At 48.8% G+C, this 20,433-nt stretch overlaps 1 protein-coding gene across 1 annotated transcript in view; it reads left to right on the top strand.

Annotated features, from left to right (window-relative positions):
• Positions 1-2,402: 2,402 nt before the first annotated feature.
• LOC142591468 (uncharacterized) overlaps positions 2,403-20,433 on the top strand; it is a 34,588-nt gene continuing 16,557 nt past the window's right edge. Inside the window, exon 1 of the mRNA XM_075703795.1 lies at positions 2,403-2,644. Coding sequence (XP_075559910.1) covers positions 2,403-2,644 — 242 coding nt within the window. The remainder of the gene's footprint in view (positions 2,645-20,433) is intronic.

The following is a 20,433-nucleotide window of genomic DNA, read 5'->3' as shown; positions in this document are numbered from 1 at the left end:
CCATTGTTGCGTGCAGAGCAGCCGACAATGAACTTCGATGGCGCGATTCAGCTCCGCCACCTTCTTCCTTGAAGCCGATTTAGTCGTTGCTTCTTCCACCTGTTTAGGATAGATTGCTTTGCTTCGAATAAGTGCGCGAGACGGCTGTCAACCTTGTCGACCTGCTCATCCGTTTCTATGATTTTGGTCGCCTCCTTGACCTTCCCCGCGATGTGAGCTGACCATTCTTCTATGTTATTGATTTCCTCCATCTCCGTTGGTAACAGGCTACGGAAGGCATCCCAATCCGTAAAATAACGTTTTCTGGTGTCCTCCGAGGCCTTGACCTCTTCCGGTATGATGACCTCTACGATGTAGTGGTCGCTGCCGAGCTCTGACCCCGTGTTGCGCCAGGAGATATTCCCCTTCTCGTCGTTCTTCACGAACGTGAGGTCCGGCGTCGTATCTCTGGACACAGAGTTCCCAATCCTTGTAGGATCAGTCGGGTCTGTGATGAGGGTGAAGCCCAGGTCCAATGTGTCTTGGAACAGGTCTCGCCCCTTGGCCAATTGCTTGTTATATCCCCATGCCGGGTGTGCCGCGTTGAAGTCCCCGCAGGCGACGAGCCTGTGAGTCCCCGCCACGGTGCTGGCTCTGTGAAGGAGCGTCTTGAATTTTTGCTTCCAGTGTGAAGGGCTACTGTAGACGTTAAGCAGAAAGGTGCTGTTCTTTTGTTTCTTGCCCGTAACGACCTCGATGAGAGTGTATTCAATTTTACTATTGTGCAACTCGTGCTCAATGAAGGTGAGTCCCTTGCGAACCAATGTGCATATCCCTCTGCCGCCGCTGACCTTTGGAGACTTGGCGTATACGCGATAACCGGGTAGCGACACTGTATCAGTGCGAGTCTCTTGTATCATGATTATATCAGGCTTGTTTGCTACTTGTGTTATGTGTTGCTGCAAGACTGCCTTCTTGCTAGCGAAACCGTTACAGTTCCAGTGCCAGGTCACGAGACCCTTCACTGCTGTAGTTGTTGTTGTTGCTGGAGCGGCCATGATTGTTGCTGATTGTACTGCCGCGTTATTTGCTGTATTGCGTTCGTTAACTGCTGACACGTCCGCTCGATGGCGGCGAACCTGTCGTTAATCATCGTGGTGAACGTTGTCTTAATATAATCTTCGAGCCCATCGAGGTGTTCCTCGATTTGGTCGACCTTGTCTTTCAGGTTGTCCACCCGGTCGTTGAGCTTGCGCTCCTTCAGGTTCTCGATCGCTCGTCTCTTGGGTGCTGGTTCCTTCTCAGCGGATGTTGATGGTAAAGCGCTGCTGATGCTGGGTGTTGGTTCACATGATACCACTTGGGGCGTTTCGTTATTGGTGGAACGGGTCGTGAGAAGCTTCTTGATTTCCATGATCTCGTTTGCCATCTTGCTAATAGTGGCCTCTTGCCTACTGACTTTTGTCTCGAGCTCGTTGTTTTTGCGCCTGAGTGCCTCGTTGTCTTCCTGCAACATCCTCATCGCCTCGTCTTCCTTCGTCTTGCTCTTGTTGTTGCCATCGACGGTCTTGCTGGTGCTAATGGTCGTTGCGGTGGTCGTTGCGGTATTGGAGGTGGTGGTGGTGGTGGTGGCACCCCCCTGTGCTTTCTTGGCACCGTTCCTTGCTGCATCGGCCCAGCTCACGCGGTCACGTGACTGCGATCGCTTGCGGCTAAGGCTACGCTGTCTACTCTCGCTGGCCCTGCGCTTCGAGACGGAACGTGACGCTCGGCGACCAGCTGGGCCGGCAGGTGTTGCAGTTGCTGACATCAGTGATGGAAATTCCTCAGCTCTGAGAGATGTTTGCTGTTGCTGCTGCGCTTGTTGTTCGGCCATCTTGCGCTCCCATTGTCTCCTTGTAACTACGTATGGGACCTTGAACCTATTCTTGCAAACCTTGTCACCGGTCAGATGTGGCCCTCCGCACAATCGGCAAGTGGGGGTACAACTATGGTCTTCCTTGGGGTCAACGGCCCCGCAAGCAAAGCAAGCCCTCACGTGAGGGTTTGGACAAACGTCGCGGCGGTGGCCCACCTTTCCGCACTGCTTACATACATCGAATTGTTTTCGATATAGGCTGCACTTGGTGAGAACGGGACCATAGCACACGTAATTCGGGACCTTCAGGCCCTTGAAAGCCACGATGACTGTGGTCGAGGTACCAATCCTCTTCGCGCCAAGTGCCAAGGGATTTCTCGAGTTTACAATGTTCCGGTCGATTGCGGCCGTGGAGTCCTCTATTGGGATACCTCTAATAATGCCTTTAACGGTGCCATATGGCGCGGTTTGATATGCGCCAACCACGTGTTCCTTGCCACCAATGCAGATCGATTTTATTTCGGCGTAACGTGAAGCACGTATATCGTCGGGGGTACTCACCACCATGATGTTTTGTTGCAAGTTGGGGCAGAAGGTGTCCGCTGCTCCATCCTCCCTTGATACGTTCGCCGCCGTCATGATGGCTGATGCCACGGTGGCGGTCTGGGTCCTCGCGATGTTCAGGCCTCCCCGAGGCCGCACTATCACCTTGGTCTCCTCCCTCGGTAGAGCGTCCGGCATCCTTGCTGCCCTCGTCACCGAAGCTTTCACGTTCCTGGCAAAGTTCTTCGTCGTAGGTCTTGACTGGTGAGCGGCAGTCCCCTGGCTGGCCAAGGTCTTTACACGCCGGCCTACATGCGACCAGTCTGCATTGTCGTTGAATTCCTCGGAAGAAATTTCTTCCCCTTGAGTTTCAACACACATCTGGCTAACGCCGGAATTCGCCGGGTCCCGAACAATGGACGTCTCCATCTTGGTCGACATGTTTGTATAGCCGCCGCCCGAAGACGACGGCCTTTCCTCGCAGAGGATGGGCCTGGCTATGGGCAGATCCAAGCTGTTCGATTAGGCTTACTGGAACGGCGCCGGCGTCCACGGAAAGTCCGGGGAAATTGGCGAAAAATCGTACCTTTGGTAGCAACCGGTACCGGTTGATGACCCGCACTCTCACAGACACAGTGGTAATAGTTATACCGCGGTAAAAAATAGTTAGCACTGCAAAATTGGTCATAAAATCCGGAGCCGATGTGAGCACGTCAGCTCAGACTGCCCAGACATTACTTTAAATGTGCTCTGCTTTTTCGGCTTATCAGTGTCAAATATGGGTGTATTTGTGTAAATTAAATTCCTTGCAACCTCCATGCAACGAACCTTAAGACAGATTTAACGGTACCAATAAAAAAAGTAATATACTCCTTCCACAAGGCGGAAGAAGAAGTGCTGCCAATGAACGCGTTTTATTTGTCAATTTCAAGTGTCCTATATTTGTAGTGTGGCACTGCTTGAACCCAATCTGCAGTAAATTATCTCGGTCAAGCAGCGGAGAAAACACTGAAGACATTAAACAGAATTTACGTAATCCCGAAATCCCGTATGAAACACAATTTAGAACTTATTGGCCACTGATCGCACACTCTGCAACAAAAAAAGCACGAGCTGACGGCTGATCCAAAATAGGTGAATAAACAGAAACCTCAGCATACAGTATTCACTCTTATAAAGTTTCAATTGACCTCTTGTGATATTAAAAATGAGATTTTTTTATGGTGGTGGCAATAATATGGACACCCAAAGTGCAGTTACGCCGTCGGCGTCGCCGTGGCCGTGAGTGTCCGCATAAAGTCCACGGACGATTGCACCGTCTTTGCGCGTCCTAAGCTGTATGTGCGACTGAAGGCGTGCGACGGGACCCGACGATCACGGCTCAATCTCGCTAGCGCGAAACGGGGGTGCTATAATGTAAAACTAGAGCAAACTTTCCATTCAAATTCTGCAATAAACACTCCCCGATTGGTCAAAAGCATTTTGGCACCACCCCCATTTCACCTGTGTGTCACGCGACGTCACGAAAACCGCGTCAGCTCCCCATCTGATATGGCATGTACACACTGATTATGCATGATTTGACTGAGCAAAAAAAAAAAATAGCGATTTCTGATTCGACGCTTTTTCGCCATTAGCCTTCGGCTGTTGGTCAAAAGTTTTCGGGCTGCACCCACTCAACTTGCCTGTCACGCGACGTCGCCAAACGGAAAAACTCACCACGTCAAAGTGACGTGTACGAGGTAAGGCTGCATTAATATGCCGAGCGAAACAAAATTTTCTTCTGAACAGCCGCAGGCTGTTACGTTCCAAAAGGAATAAAAGATGGCTGCCGCCGATCGCTCAGGCACTTCCTACTCGCACCAGTCGGAGAGCATGGGTTTATTTGCGTATAATAAAACCTTTTGCGTGGCCGTGTAACATTTTCGTGCAATTTCGGCACGTTTACCACCTCGTTCTGCCACATCTTTTTTGCTGAAGATCCGTTCGTCATTATTAAGCTTCCGTTTCATGCCGCCGCGATTTTCGAGCAGCCACCGCAAGCTAAGTAAGGGAAAGCGGACCAATCGCAGACGCCAGGACCTCCTTCTTCGTCCGGTTCTCGACTTTCAGTGCACTGGCTTGGCCCTATCGAATCCCTTTCCACTTGAGCGTGTTCCTCGCCTCATGTCAGCCAATTAGATAAGACACACCACTCAGTCTAGGCAATGTTATTCGTTTTTCAAGCAAACAAAAGTGACCTCCTATGAAAGAGGAGAGCTTTGATTGGTCGGTTCAGGGAACTCTGCGGGTCACCGCCCGATGCATGCGTCGGCAGTTACGCAAATTTGACGTCAGGAGATTGGAATAAAACATATTGGAGTAGTTTTACGTTATAGGGCCCAGACGAAGTCAGGCAGGAAGCGCACCGTCTCCCGTCGTGCACGAGGCACACGACGTTGCGAGTCATCGGGGGGAGGGGATGATGGGGGGGATAGGGGGTTGCGTCGTTCTTCTCCGGTTGCAACTGCACATGCGGTGGCATGCTCGGGGTCACCCGACCGTATCTCGACAGATGACTATGGTGAGGGCAGAGCCTAAGTGCCTCGACGGGCTTGTACTTTTGTGCGTGCAGTCTATTCTTTGCGCTAACTTTTCATGAAATCGATAGACAGCTAGAATCTCACTTCGCTCGCTGCTGCTGCCGCGTTATCTCCCACCAGTGTTCTGGCAGGGACTTTTCGCAGTCATCGAGCCAGATATGTTCGTGCTTGCTTGTGTGCGCTTGACACCATGGCTGTTAATTTAGTTGTTGAGCCTGTGTTTACAAGTTTATACAGCCGATAAGACTACTATGCTTACTTTGCATAGCTGTCCACTAATTTGCTATCGCAATGGATGCTTCGCCTTTTGGGCGAAACTGTTTTTTTTTATTTCGGCAAATTTCGAGCTCTAAAATCACTGTAGCGACTGTCGTCTGCTTGTTGCGGCCTGTGATGACGGCTGTGCAATATCTGTCGAACCTGATGTTGTACACGATCGGCTCACGCTGCTACATTCGAATCCCATCAAATCCTCAAGTGACGAAGTTTCCGCCGTTTCGCGAACTGTGCCAGTTGCACGTGGGTGGCCAACGTCGACACTCATTTTCGTTTAGTCGCTTTGATATGGGACCATATAGAAGCTACCCAACTTGTTCCAAAGCTGAAGGCCGATGACCGTGGGGATGAGGTCAGTGCCGAAGTGAGTAATGGAACGGAATGAAGGAAGTCAGTGTTGACACTAAGAATAGATCGGGTTGATCATTAAATTATTTATATCTTATTATGTCTAGGTTAAGCTAATGTCGACTAATGAACGCTGTTTTACGTGCCTGTTTGTGCGAAAACCTGTAAAATGGAAACGCTGTATGGAAGTAATATTTTCCTCGAGATTACAGTCGGTGGTTCCCTCACCCCAAATCACAACCTAATTTTTGAAATTTTTTGAGACCTAGAAGCCTCTGGGCGCAGATAACCTCCTTGTAGTCATTGCACCCTCCCCTCAAAATCGCTTCCATTTTTCGCAAAAGTGAGTGCGAGCATTGTGGGAGTTGATGGATTACAGCAAAAGACCAGCACTGTGAATAATGTCAGTAACAAAGTACCCATGCTTTAGTGAACAGCTTGCGAACAGTCTTGCTATCGTACGGCTGTCGTTGCTATCATCTTGCTATCGTACCTTAATTCGAGCATTTCACGGTGAGAAGAAATTTTTTTGTCGAATACCGTTTGTTAGTTTTTGAAAGGTGTGGTTTGCAGTAGTTTCGAATACGCGGTAATGCGTATTCCTTAGATGGTACGCTTACGTGGTTGCAGGAAATGTTTCAATATATGCGCTTCCTATTCGCATTCCTATGATTGATGTATCCGTACTGTACCCAGCTACTTGAATTTCGAATGCTTTGGCAGGAAGACTGCCAAAAGAAGTCTCGTCTACGATCGCCCCAATAGCGATAATGAAAAAATTGGCACAGTCCATCACAAGATGACTCTGTTATGCCACGTGACTTGCTAAGTAGACGTTTTCGCATGATTTAACACCCAGCTAAGCAGAGTTATGTCGGTCTTTAGATTCGAAACCGCACACAGTATTTCGCAAACGAATGATGACTTTTCAATGTCCGCATCTTCATTGGTTATATTGAAATTCCAAACACCCAAGTACTCCCCCTCCCCTACGCCTACTTAACAAAATGGAAGGTCTGTTTAAAATTATAATCTTACACTGCTAATGGCCTAAGTGCTTGCGTAAAGCAGTAATGTAGGCTAAACTGCATCTTAGTGTCTCTCCTCATCTTCCGCATTAATTTTTGTGGGCATATTTTTGACCGTATTGTTAATGGTATATTGCTATACCTTTAATTTGTAGTTGAAACTTGAAATTTATGTATTCCTGTGAATGTTTGGCTTGTAATATTTTTTTATCATTTACTATTGGGAGGCGCTACCCCGTTATGGATACAACATTAAGTTCCTTTTACTGTGTACTTATATTTTTCTACGCAAGTCATAAAATTATAGAAAAAGTGATAGTTTCTACCATAATACCGAGCTTCAAGAATAGCATGGCCCCTCACAAATTGTAAGAGGCAGCTTCTCGCGTTTTTTTTTTTGTGACACCATGTTCCAGCTCAAACAAGAGGCAAGTGATCGCCCTAGTATCTGAAATCCTCCCGTGTGTACTACGGATGCAATCTCTGCTGGTATTGTCGATACATTTATCGCATGAGCAGCATAATCCCATACATACAACTATTGCAAACGATTGTTCACCGACCAGCTTCTAAATTTAGCTTGCCTCTGCTATGTCCGCACGAACCACAAGCAGCCCTGAAAAATCGCGTCCGCGACAGCGTGTGTATGACATCTGGGAAAGTAACGACCGTTTCGTAATTTATTCAAACAAGTCAACAGCGCGAATCAGTTTTTGAACATAACAGTTATGCACATTATGAACAAATAACAGTTAAGAACATTATGAACAAAAATTACCATAAGCAGTTATGTTCATTTTTGTAGAGTTTTAAAGTTTTTTTAGAAGAAACAGCAAAGCGAATACGGCGATGTTTGCTCATTGTGCACTTGCATGGATTCTACGCTTTTTGTATCTGAAATCTAATTGCATTTTTGCAGGTGACAACTCCGGTGGCTATTCTCCCTCCAGTCACCACGCTCCCGCGTGAGTATACGGACATTGCATACTGCGACAGATGCTACACGAGCGCTACTCCTTGCAGACGACACAAAGTGATACGCAAAGTGCCCTAATACTATCGAAACGCGGAAGAAAATACTGCTGTGACATGCCGCGTAGAGAATGCGTGTGGCATTTGGTGCTACAAGAGCTTGAAATAATAGTGCAAGGGTTGATGGCGTTCAAGAAATGGTACTGTTTGCATGTCAGTCTATAATAGATGGAAATCAAGGCGTACACGAAGGGGTGTTCCCTCCGAATGAATTATTGCACACACTGACTACTTGCGCATACCTCAAATTCGTGCAAAATACTGAATTCTGAACAGACATTCAAAAACACACATCTTACTTTGCGCATCGTGGCAAAAAGGAAGAATCCGTTTTCCGCTAACGTTTGTGGAGCAACGTAAGCTACTGCTGAAATACTGCTGCCTATATGTGTTCTCGCTACTTTTAAAGCCGAAGCATTATCTTGTGAACGTTTGCCAATTTGATAGTATCGATCTATCTATCTAGGCACCTACGTCTTGGTGTTCTCATAGCAATTTCGTTAACTTGGTATGTGCCAAAATTGGCATTGTATTACAAGAGGGCATGACGAAGACAAAAAATAGGTCCTGACCCGAATGTCGTAATATGCGTGGCATGTAGGTTATGAAACAGCCACCTACGTCTTGGTGCTCACATGGTAGGCAGATACCACTGGGCGTGAGATCAGCCGTTTTTTTTTTCAATTTCGTTCGCGTATTTCCGCTCCTTGCATTATGAATGGCACCGACGCCTCTTCTATTTCAGCTTAAAAAATTACAAAATCAGCAGTGGTTTAATAACACATATTCCTCTAGCCAATGTATGGACAAGGAATCCGAAAAGCGATTGTTTCCTTGGGTAAAACAGGTCTCCTTTTCGAAGCGTCGGTTCCAGTGATATTCCTTGTTCGATCAATGGATACAAAGCAACTAAAGGACCCCTCAACAGGCCCCATTGAAAATTTTCGTTCTTCACCGCAAGCCACAAGATGTCGTTTGAGAAGCGTTTCACGCCAAGAGTTTCTGAGAGGCATTCATTATTACAGAAGATAAAAGAAATTCAAATGTCGCATTACCATGGTGCCAGAAAGTGAGCGTCAATGCCAACGCAGACGCTCGCTAATTCTAGCTCTGCATGTCACAATACATTTTTCACCATCATATACCGTACAAAAAAGATGGCGTCAAGTATATGTGAAGAGCCCTGCCTTCTGCTTTTGTTTGTCTTCCTATCTTTCCTTTTCTGGGAAGCACACTCCCAGTGGTAGTAAGGACGCGTTCTGCATGGATGGCTTAGAAGGGTCACATGCTATGATGAGTGTAGTGGCAGACACTGCACCTTTTATGCTTGCAATTCTGCGTGTAACCCTGGCTCTCTGGTAGCAACCCTCGCTTGTAAGGAATGGCGCGTGGGCTTCTCTTTGACCTTTCAGCTGTTTTCCTGCCGTGCATCAAATTTATACTTCTTAAAACACGACGGTCATCTCGTGACCTACATTCCGCGCTTCTGCGTGGCCCAAACGTGGTGAGGGGCTCTTAAAAAGTTCTCGCCAATGCAAGAACAACCGCACGTTTGTAGCAAAGGTAGCATTGTTTCTCTTGGTATTTGCACCGTTAGAAGTGACAGAACTTATATAGACGCTCAAGTGAGTGCCTCAAATCATTTGGTGTTCATTCGTCTTCCTCATAGCCGTTAAGCACAGGCGACCACAGGCGTACTCTGTGATATGCACCGTCGGCTGTCATGGAAGGTACGCAGTGGAATTCCCACGCGATGGCCTGTGCGACTTCATCTTCCTCGACTCCCTCTACGACGGATGCCCAGACCAGTTCGTGCAACGTAGATCGCCCAGTAAGAGCTGGCGGAGATTCCAAGCATTAGCTGCGTCAGGCATCAAGACGCAGTTTGGAATTTCCATCGATACGCTGTGAGTATACATTGGGCTTCACTTACAGCGAAGCTGTTAATAGGAGCTCTGTAACGATTTGCGCGTGGCGGCGGAGGCCACCTACATCAACGTACGGCTGGGTTCCTGGTATCAAATGTAATTAGAAAATATGTTCGCATATGAGTCTGATCAACTTCTACATCAAAGACAGCGAAACTACGGAACGCTTGCCACGTTTACGTTGCGAGGCGGGAAGGAGACGGCGCTACGCCTTACGACGCAATACCAAGGCGTCTGATCTCTACAGATTACATTCTTAGCGCAGCTGAATGCCCAATCGACGCAGAAAGGGAATGCGTTTCAGCAAACTCCGTTGACTGGATCTCATATTGACAAGTAAACTCGTTTATATTTTACGGGTGAGCCCTTTTACCGTCCGCGAAATGTTACCCCTCAGCGCAGGACGCGTCTACATGTATCGGAAGATTCTAGAATGTTATGGATGCTTCTATCCGCTGCCTGTTATCGCTGAATCTTGTGTAATCTGATCGCATGTATGCGCGACGCGAATAGCGTAGAACTTTGTGGAAGGCATGCGGGTTCTAGCGGGTACTCTGGAACATTCGATGACTGATCCATAAAAGCCGACGCGCTTTACCCGCTTATCAGATTTTCGACGATCAACGACTGTGTTCGCCGCTGTCGCCGTTCTTTGAGTGTACCCTGTTTTTGAGGGCACAAGTTCGTCCAATAAAACGCTTGTTTCGTCTTTCCCAGTATGGCTGCTTCATTTACCGTCACTACCACGTGACATCTGGTCGAGGTGCTTTGCGTTAATGTACCGGACGCCCCCACAAAGCCGTGAACCAAGCCCGAACACGGAAGGCGTCACCAACGTCAACAAGAACCAGCGCAGTAGCCGCAGGCTGCAAGGACTGCCCCCGGAGCACGGACTTTTGCCTGAAAGGCGCAGGAAGATTGCCACCAAGCCCACCCAAATGGCAGCCGCAGCGTCGAAGATCGTGCTGCAGCAGCCCAGGGAGTCTCCGACGTTCCGCGATTCAACGTTCGAGGACTCGGAAAGCAGGCTTGAGACGTATGAGAGACTCGCTACATTTAACATCTGGGACAGCGACGACAAAGTGCGACATGTCTTCTTCGCAATGGAAGACGCTGGCTGGACGTGGTTCGAGAACCGAGAAGCCACCTTAACAGCCAGAGACCTGTTCCGAAGCGACTTCCTGTTGACGTTCGCAAGCGTCGTACGCTGAGAACGAGCCCAAGCGCTATTAGAAACCCGGGTGCAGCTACCTAGTGAGACAACTGCGATCACCACGGAGGAAATGAGCCGTCTATTCCGCCACGCTGACCCTGAAATGCCCGAGGAGAAGAAAGTCCGCCTCCTCATCCATGGTGTGAAGGAGGAACTTTTTGCCGGAATGGTACGAAGCCCACCGAAGACCGTCGACGACTTTCTTTGCGAAGCAACCAGCAAGACACTCGACATGCGAAACCGGCAATTCGACTTCCGCACGAACTCTACAAACTACGCCAAAGTTCAATCACTGGCAACCGATGATCTACGCGAGACTATCAGAGAGGTTGTACGGGAGGAGCTGCAGAAGTTCTACCCAAAGTTGCAGTCCCAAGTGGATTGAATCGCTGAAATTGTCAAAGAAGAGGCTCAGCGATCGCTTACAGTCCCTGAAGTGCAACGGCGATCACCACAACCTCAGCCGCAAGCAATGACTTACGCCGCCGTCGCCCGCCGTCAAGGTCCCCCTCCGCGACAACGTCAGGGCCCTGTAACGCCGCCATTCCGTCGTCCACCACCGCCGCCGCCAGCACGCCCACCCGTCGCCCGACGCAGCTACGTGAGGAAGACGGACATTTGGCGAGCCTCCGACCACCGCCCGCTCTGCTACCACTGCGGCGAAGCCGGCCATGTGTACCGCCGATGTTCATTCCGCGACCTGAGATTGTGAGAGTTCGCCGTCAACGCACCGCGCCCTCGGGAAGGCGAACACCCTCGTGACATCGCGGACTACCTCGCCGCCAATCAGTGGAGCCGTCGACGGCCGTCCCGTTCGCCGTCACCAGGCCGCTACCTGTCGCCGCAGCACCGTCCATACACTGGAACAGCACGGGGCCGCTCTGAGAGCCGTTATCCGGAAAACTAAAAGCAGCAACCGACGGAGGTGCGGTTGCTGTTCGTCCAGCTGACGAGGAACCTACGCCGCCGATGAATACGCCGGAAATTCTGTCTAGGCGACATGGCAACGAGACGCCGCCATCCCGACGTAGTCTAGAAGCAAAGGATACGCCGACGAAAGACGACCTGACGACGCTACGTACCAGCCACAGGTCAACTCGACGCAGCCGTCATCCTACGCTAAGGCCTAAGTGTAACGCAAGACAAAAAACCACCGACGTCGGCGTGCTTCTCGACGGCCACGCAGTCACCGCCTTAGTAGACATAGGAGCCGATTACTCCGTCATTAGTGGACCCATCTTATTTAATATGGGGTTTTACATGACGAAACCACTTTCTGATTATGACTCACGCCGTAGTGGAGGATTCCGGAAATTTCGACCACGAGGGGTTGTTCTAAACAAAACCTAAATCTAAACACACGGGTGTTTTCGCATTTCGCCCCCATCGAAATGCGGCCTCCGTGGCCGGGATTCGATCCCGTGACCTCTTGCTCAGCAGCCCAACACCATAGCCACTGAGCAACCAGGGTGGGTGAGTGGAACCTCGCCGCCCAGTTGAAAGTTATGACTGCATGGGAAGGCCCGTCAATTGGGACCGCTTGAGGACACCTCATAACGCCGACTGGAATGTGCGCAGCAAGAATTGCTATTGATGACCGGACTTACCCTGCCACCTTCTTTATCCTCCGGCAGTGTTCATGAGACGTCATTCTCGGTATGGACTTCCTGAACCAACACGGCGCAATCATCGACCTGAAGTCGATGTCAATAACGCTGTCGGAAGATCTAGCGATACCGCCGGACAGCTCTCGTAGTCACCACGCCTAGAGTGTGCTCGAAGATCAAATGAGCATCCCGCCACGCTACAGCATTGTTATTTCGGTCGGCACCGAAACACTCGCTCACGTAGAAGGCGTCATCGAAGGTGGCCAACGTCTACGGCTCGACCACGAAATTTGCGTCGCAAGAGGGATCGCTCGACTCCATGGAGGAAACACGAAAGTGTTGCTGAAACCCGCCGTGGTTGCTCAGTGGCTATGGTGTTGCGCTGCTGAGCACGAGGTCGCGGGATTGAATCCCAGCCATGGCGGCTGCATTTCGCTGGGGGCGAAATGCGAAAACACCCGTGTACTTAGATTCAGGTGCACGATAAAGAACCCCAGGTGGTCGAAATTTCCGGAGTCCTCCACTACGGCGTGCCTCGTAATCCGAAAGTGGTTTGGCACGAAAACCCCATAATTCTTTAAAGTGGTGCTGACAAACTTCAGCCAGGAGTTCAAGCGCATCATCAACAAGTGCACTACGATCGCATACATCGAGGAATTTCTGGAAATCAGCAATGCGTTTCCCTGTCGGATTCTGCCGCATCTACCCCGACGACCGTAGTTCCGGAACCAGACTTCGACATAAATCCAAGTCTCCCCACGATTAAGCAACAGCAGCTCAGAAGTCTACTTCGACGATACAAAGAGTGGTTTTCGACGTGATCAAGGATTCGACAAACACCATTCGCAAAGCATCCCATAATAACCGAAGAGTGTGCTCGACCACTCTGCAAGCGCCCTTATGGAGTTTCCACGCGAGAACGTGAAGCTATAAGGCATCAAGTCGACGGAATGCTGCGCGACGACCTCATCCAGCCGTCATAAAGCCCGTGGGCATCTCCTGTAGTCTTGGTGAAGAAAAAGGACGGAACCCTTCGTTTCTGCGTCGATTATCGTTGCCTGAAGAAGATCACGAAGAAGGACGTATACCCCCTTCCACGAATAGACGACGCGTTGGATCGGCTCTGCAACACTAAATACTTCTCTTCAATGGACCTCAAGTCTGGCTATTGGCAAATAGAAGTCGACGAAAGAGATCCCGAAAAGACCGCCTTCATCACCCCAGATGGCCTCTACGAGTTGAAGGTTATGCCATTTGGACTGTGCTCGGCGCGTGCAGCGTTCCAGCACGTGATGGGCATGGTTTTAGCAGGATTGAAGTGGCAGACCTGTCTAGTTTACTTCAATGACGTCGTTGTCTTTGAAGGAAATTTAGACAATCATCTTAGGCGGCATGCAACAGTACTTGAGGCCATCAGCTCATCAGGGCTTGCTCTGAAGCCGGAAAGGTGCCGCTTCGCTTACGACAAGCTGCAATTTCTAGGCCACGTCATCAGCAGATCTGGAGTCCGCCGTGACCCACAGATGGCAGCCGGCTTCGCAAATTTGCCGCAGCCCACCGACAAGAAGGCAGTGCGTAGATTCCTTGGCATGTGCGCCTTGTTTAGGCGCTTTGTCAAGCACTTATTACGCATCGCGGAGCCGCTACCAAATGCGATGTCGAGTTCAAGTGGGAAACGCCGCAGGCCGATGCATTTCAAGAACTGCAACGACGCATGCAGTCGCCGCCTGTCCTTTCACACTTCGACGAGAACGCGGATACCGAAATCCATAGTGACGTCAGTAGCCTAGGCCTCGGTGCCGTGCGAGTCCAGAGGAAAGACGGGCTTGAACGGGTGATATGTTATGCTAGCCGGTCGCTGTCAAAAGCGGAAGGCATTTATTCTACGACAGAAAAGGAATGCCTCGGCATCATTTGGGCCACGGAAAAGTTCCACCCTTACCTATATTGGAGGCCATTCAATGTGGTCAGCGACCATCACGCGTTTTGTTGGCTAGATAACTTAAGGGACCCTTCAGGACGGCTGGCATGGTGAAGCCTCAGAGTACAAGAGTACGACATCACTGTAATCTAGAAGTCCAGACGAAAACACTCAGATGCCGATTGCCTATCACGCGCCCCCATTGACCCGCCACCGCATGATGACGAGGATGACGACGCCTTCCTTGGAATAATAAGCGCGAAAGAGTTTGCTCAACAGCAACGAGCAGACCCGGAGATCAAAGGCCTCGTCGAGTATTTGGAAGGGCAAACCAACTTTGTCCCTAGGGCATTTAGGCGCGGACTGTTTTCGTTCACGCTTCAAAACAACCCACTCGTGAAGAAGAACTTCTCACCAGTCCGCGCCTAATATCTTCTTGTTCTACCGTCAGCGCTGCGTCCAGAAATACTGCACGCCCTACACGACGATCCAACCGCTGGGCACCTCGGATTCTCCCGGACGTTATCGAGGATACAGGGAAGGTATTACTGGCCGCATCTAGCCGCCGATGTAGCCCGTTACGTCAACACATGCCGTCACTGTCAGCGACTCAAGACGCCACCGACAAGGGCAGCGGGATTGCTACAGCCGATCAAGCCTCTTCACCGACCTTTTCAGCAGATCGGGAAGGACTTGGGACCGTTTCCGGCATCAACTTCCGGAAATAAGTGGATCGTCGCGGCGACGGACTATCTCACCCGCTTCGCTTAAAGTAAAGCTCTACCGAAAGGCAGCGCAGCCGAAGCGGCGAAATTTTTCGTCGAGAACATCCTGCTGCGACATGGTGCTCCAGAAGTCCTCATCACCGACAGAGGAACTGCTTTTACACCAGAATTCACCTAAGCCATTCTGCAGTACAGCCAGACAAACCACAGGAGGACAACTGCCTACCACCCGCAGACGAATGGTCTCACGGAGCGCCTGAACAAGACCTTCGCCGACATGCTAGCAATGTATGTCGACGTCGGGCACAAGACGTGGGATGCCGTCCTGCCGTACGTAACCTTCGCTTACAACACAGCAGTGCAAGAAACAACACAAATCACACCGTTCAAACTGGTTTACGGCAGGAACGCGATGACGACTCTCGACGCCATGCTGCCGCACGTGACCGACGAAGAGAATCTTGACGTCGCTACTTGTCTCCGGCGCGCCGAAGAAGCCTACGGATCAAGTGCCAGCAGCATACCGACAGCCGACACTACAACCTCCGGCGACGCTACGTCCAGTACCAGCCTGGGCACCGTGTTTGGGTTTGGACCCCAATACATCGACGAGGACTCGGTGAGAAACTATTCCGGCGCTATTTTGGACCCTACAAGGTCATCCGCCGTATTGGCGAACTGGACTATGAGGTAGTGCCAGACGGCATTCCGCATTGACAGCGGAGCCGCTCATGACCTCAAGTAGTTCATGTTGTGCGTATTAAGCCGTTTCACCAGCGCTAATAACTTTTGGGACGTCGCATAGCGGAGCTTTCGATTTTTTCTGGACTGTGTCACTTTGGACTATGTTTCTTTGTCGTTACTCTGTTTAACAAGTGTCCTTTTGTGTTTCTCTCCTGTTATGTTTGCAGCATCGGGACAATGTATTTTGAGATGGGGGAATTGACACGTGAACTCGCTTACCTTTTACGGGTGAGCGCTTTTACCGTCCACGAAATGTTATCGCTCAGGTCAGGACGCGTCTACATGTATCGGAAGTTTTTAGAATGTTATCGATGCTTCTATCCGCTGTCGGTCGTCGCCGAATCTTGTGTAATCTGATAGCATGTATGCACGACGCGAATGGCGTTGAACTTTGTGGAAGGCATGCGCGTCCCAGCGATTACTCTGGAACATTCAACGACTGACCTATAGAAGCCGACGCGCTTCACTCGCTGATAAGATTTTCGGCGATAACTGATTGTGTTCGCCACTGTCGGCGTTCTTTGAGTGTACCCTGTTTTTGAGGGCAGAAGTTCGCCCAATAAAACGCTAGTTTCGTCTTTCCCAGTTTGTCTGCTTTTTTTACCGTCACTTCTACGTGAAAATATCAAATCGCACATATGATGCAAAGTGTGGTTTAGAACACGTAAGAAAGTAGCTTCCCCCTTCATGCGATATCACTGATTCCTGTAGTGCCCATCAGGAGAAACACGAGTGTGCTTCTTTTGCGGACAGTGCCTGTTGTTAAAGAAATGATTTCCTGTAACCCATGAATGATTATCACTGCATATTATGCGATTAAACTTTGAAAAGAGAATTTTGCTCCCACATTATTAGCTACAAGGGGAGTGAACTAGGAAAAATTTAGTGTCCTTTTCTACAGTATTAATGTCGTAGCAATGTCTTCGTTCCTAATAAGATTTCGCGGGCCATAATGATCATTTTATTACCAGGATGAGATCGCTAACCGAGGCATGGATTCATGATAATAAACACGGAACCTGTCACGTAATTACCAATTTTTGCATGTTGTACGTTCAGGAATTAAAAAGGTGGTCTTTCACTACAAAGTATTTTGTCAGCATGTAAAGCGTAGCGAAATTTTCTTAACGGACTGGAGTTTCACGGAATTGTAAAAGATCTAGGCACATTGCGCAAACAACTTAATTGACCGTACCCTCTTCTTTTTGTCGGAAGCCTAACTCGGTAATCTCTGAGGTAATATTTGAAAAGCGTAGCTATTTAGTAGCCAGACCATCATGAATATATAGCTGTGAGTGTTCGCCATGGCTATGTATCTCTGAGGACGGTGAATCCCTTGCATGGTCAGGAGAACCAATGACTCTTGGAGGCAGTAAGAACGAGAGACAGACCCTTTGAACGGCACCAATAGCTATATTGTCGGTAGGTGTCTCTCACATAACCACTGCTATGACAGATTAAGGAGTACTCAGGTAGTAAGAGCTACCTACCTTCAACCAAAATTGAATAAAGATAACCTCAATAGATGCGTTGGTGGCGTAGAACATCGAAAGACGAAGAAAGGACGTGAGAGTGCATGACTTGCTCTTCTTTAACCCTGCAGCCGTACAATACTTAGCTTACCGTCTGCGTGGCGCCTGTAAAAAGGAAACGGTCAACCAACTGTCGACGCTACAAAAGACAAGGTCGACGGACATGCTGATTCAAATGATCCGAGCTGCAAATGTTGTTTAAATGCTTAAATTGTGGCTCTGTCTTTTCTTTTCATGTTGCCTACCTACCGTCAACTCGCTGATGTATTTCACGTTCAATAACGTTGGTGTTGTCGTTTCTAACTTGAAAACTACCTTGGTTGTTTGTTTGTTTAGCATTTGAAACTTTGAATTGCTCGTCACGACCCAGTTTCGTTGTTGCTGTCTTACTCTACCGTGAAGCATGTGGCCTAACAATCCCGAGTGTTTATGAGGCTTCTTCCAAAGACACGCTCAAAGCTATAGGGTGACACAGTCGCATGACCTGAGGATCCCTGTTCTCTCGGCTTCTCTGCCGCAGTTCCCCTCCCTGCCGAACTTGGCAAATTTGCGCCCTCTAGGGGAGAGCGCGGCAGTTAGGTTGATGTGGGCGGCGGGGCGGCAGAGGGCGACCGCGACACCGGCAGTCACATTCCACCTCGTGTACGCATAATTATATCGCTTTTTCTTTAATATATCCTGAGTCAATAATTGTGCTACGCTTATTCGGTATACAAATTTATCATTTGCTATAATTTTTATGTTCATACAACATTTACGAGTCACCTAATCGACTGTTCATTTTCTGGAAGTTATAACCATATACCCGATCTCAGGTACGCCAAGTCTGTCTCGGCTCAGCTAAGACAATGTATCCTAAGACTGCGACACATGTTCGTACTGGTTCCTACCAAACAAGTTACGACACGTCGGTTTCAAATATTCTTGGCCGGCCATTCAAGCCGTACCAATGTGGCTGCGGAACTTATCTTAATAGAGAAACACAGCTTGCGTCGTAGCCCCGAATTCGCTTTGAAAAATTAGTCAAGAGGTTAAAAAATTTCGAGCACGCATAAGCTTCGCCTTAAAGAATGGAACGCGATAGCATTCAAAGATCTCTGAGGGCTTCTGACGCTTCCCGGCAACTGCAGCTGTCTAACCCTAATGTTTACCAGGAAACGCTGGCGGCGAAAACTAAGGACGAAGGCGAGGTTGGTGTTTTTCCTTTTGACGGTGTGCAAAGAATCGAGGGGTCCCCGCTGCTCCTAGTAAGACAGTCTGACGCTGGCCCAGTAAGACAGTTTGGCGTAACAGAATTACGTTTTCTCTTAAATTGAAATTACAATCCGACGCCATCATGTCTGTTAGTTGTGTGTAAGTCGTGCTTTCTGATTTTCCTGACGCATCTTACATTGAGAAATTCAATTAGTTCAGTAACTTCCTTGCACTAGATGGAGGGCTTGTGTGGTTGGGTATGCGTGGTTAGGTATGCATGGTCCGGAATGATTGTTCCCGAAACGATGCTGGACGTGGGACGCCGACACCGAATTTTCTGCGACACGGGGCCCTTAACGCTGTTGCGTTAGGAGTGCCTTGCGTGTACCTACTCGAATAACAGGAGCTGATTTTTCTGACCTTGCTATTCTAAGCAATCACTAAATTTTGTGTGAAGTTGCCTTTCTCCCACTCCATTTGAGTAAATAGGCCGCACCAACAAACGCTTTCTGGGTATCCAGTCCTAGAACATTGGCTGAAATAAATATTTGTATTCTGTATATAGTGTTGTGCCGTACCTTCTCCTTCGTATGAATGCATTGGGAAAACGCAGGTATCTGTTCAAAACTCCAGTATATTGAAACATACAAAATACTCGGCCATAACGAATGAATAGCACCGTATGTATTGAAGCACTTGCAATGTCTAGGGTACACTTCGAGCAGTGGCAGAACACGCCCCTAGGACTTCTTAAGTGTATGAGAACTCACTTATGCAGCTTAGCTGTCATTTATGAATGAGTTGAACGTATTGATGCACATACCCGACTGCTTTTCTTTTAACACAACCTAACTGCTGTAGCGTACATTAGGTGCCCTTGACTATCGATTCTTCTCACACCTGATGAAAATTATTTAAATAAAAAATAGCTTAAATAACATCGCCCCGAGCAGACACCTTCAGCTGCATTTCTGTCCCGAGGCCTGTCCTTAATACGTCTAATAACGCCATTTCTGTGTAAAGTGAGTCAACTACTTTCCTACGTGCATTCATTTGACTAAACGATCACCAGAATTGCTCGTGTTCGGTCGGGGAGCGTTAGTTATAGAGAAAAGTGAACATTGTCTGCGGTCCGTGCTTTTTTTGTATAATAGACGTTGATGTTAACCAGAAGAAATGTCTCTTGTCAACTTACTAGTTTATGGCCTCTAAAGCCGGCACATAAGACACTGGAAGAATTAATACAGCCACACAGGTAATAAAATCGAGTTCTAGAAACTGTATTTCCGCCAGCAAAACTGCGCGTAATTGCTGTGCGTCATTTAATGCTATAACCAGCGCGACAATAATGTTTTCTGTCAGGCGTGTCTGTGAGCTGTCTCTCTTGCCCGTGCTGTCAGTTGTAATCACAAGGCTTTTCTTGCCGTCACTGTCAGTGCCTTTGTGACCGCTATACCATCCAGGGCGCATGCGCGGCCGAAGTGGCGCAGTGCCCAAGCGGCCCGTGCAGTTTGTGTTACCGATTGTGGGACCTGGTGCGGGTGCCAGCTGCAATGCGAGCATGCGAGTGCGAGCCGACGAGGCTGGTGGCGTCATGCATGCCTAGAATTGGAGGTCGCATGATCTGCTGAGGTTTGAAGACACTGTGCGATCGAAAAGGAAAAAAAAAACACTGTATCAGAATTTCACCGCTGGGAAATTTGTCATTTAATGAGTAGCGTTCCTTTAAATCATTATTTCTGGAACTTATATTCTAACTTAAGATCCAACACTGCCGTATTTTAAGAGATAAGCCAATCAAACAGTCCAATCAAACGCTCTCCTCGTTTATAGGAGGTCAACTTTGTTTCCTTTCAAAACGCATATCATTGCTTGCGTTGAGTTGTTTTTCTTGTATAAGTTTCTGACAGGAGGTGAGCAGTG

This window comes from Dermacentor variabilis, chromosome 8 (assembly GCF_050947875.1).
Source record: "Dermacentor variabilis isolate Ectoservices chromosome 8, ASM5094787v1, whole genome shotgun sequence".
NCBI classification, from domain to species: domain Eukaryota; kingdom Metazoa; phylum Arthropoda; class Arachnida; order Ixodida; family Ixodidae; genus Dermacentor; species Dermacentor variabilis.
The sequence above is the reverse complement of the archived record's forward strand: the minus strand, read 5'-3'. Positions and strand labels throughout refer to the sequence as shown.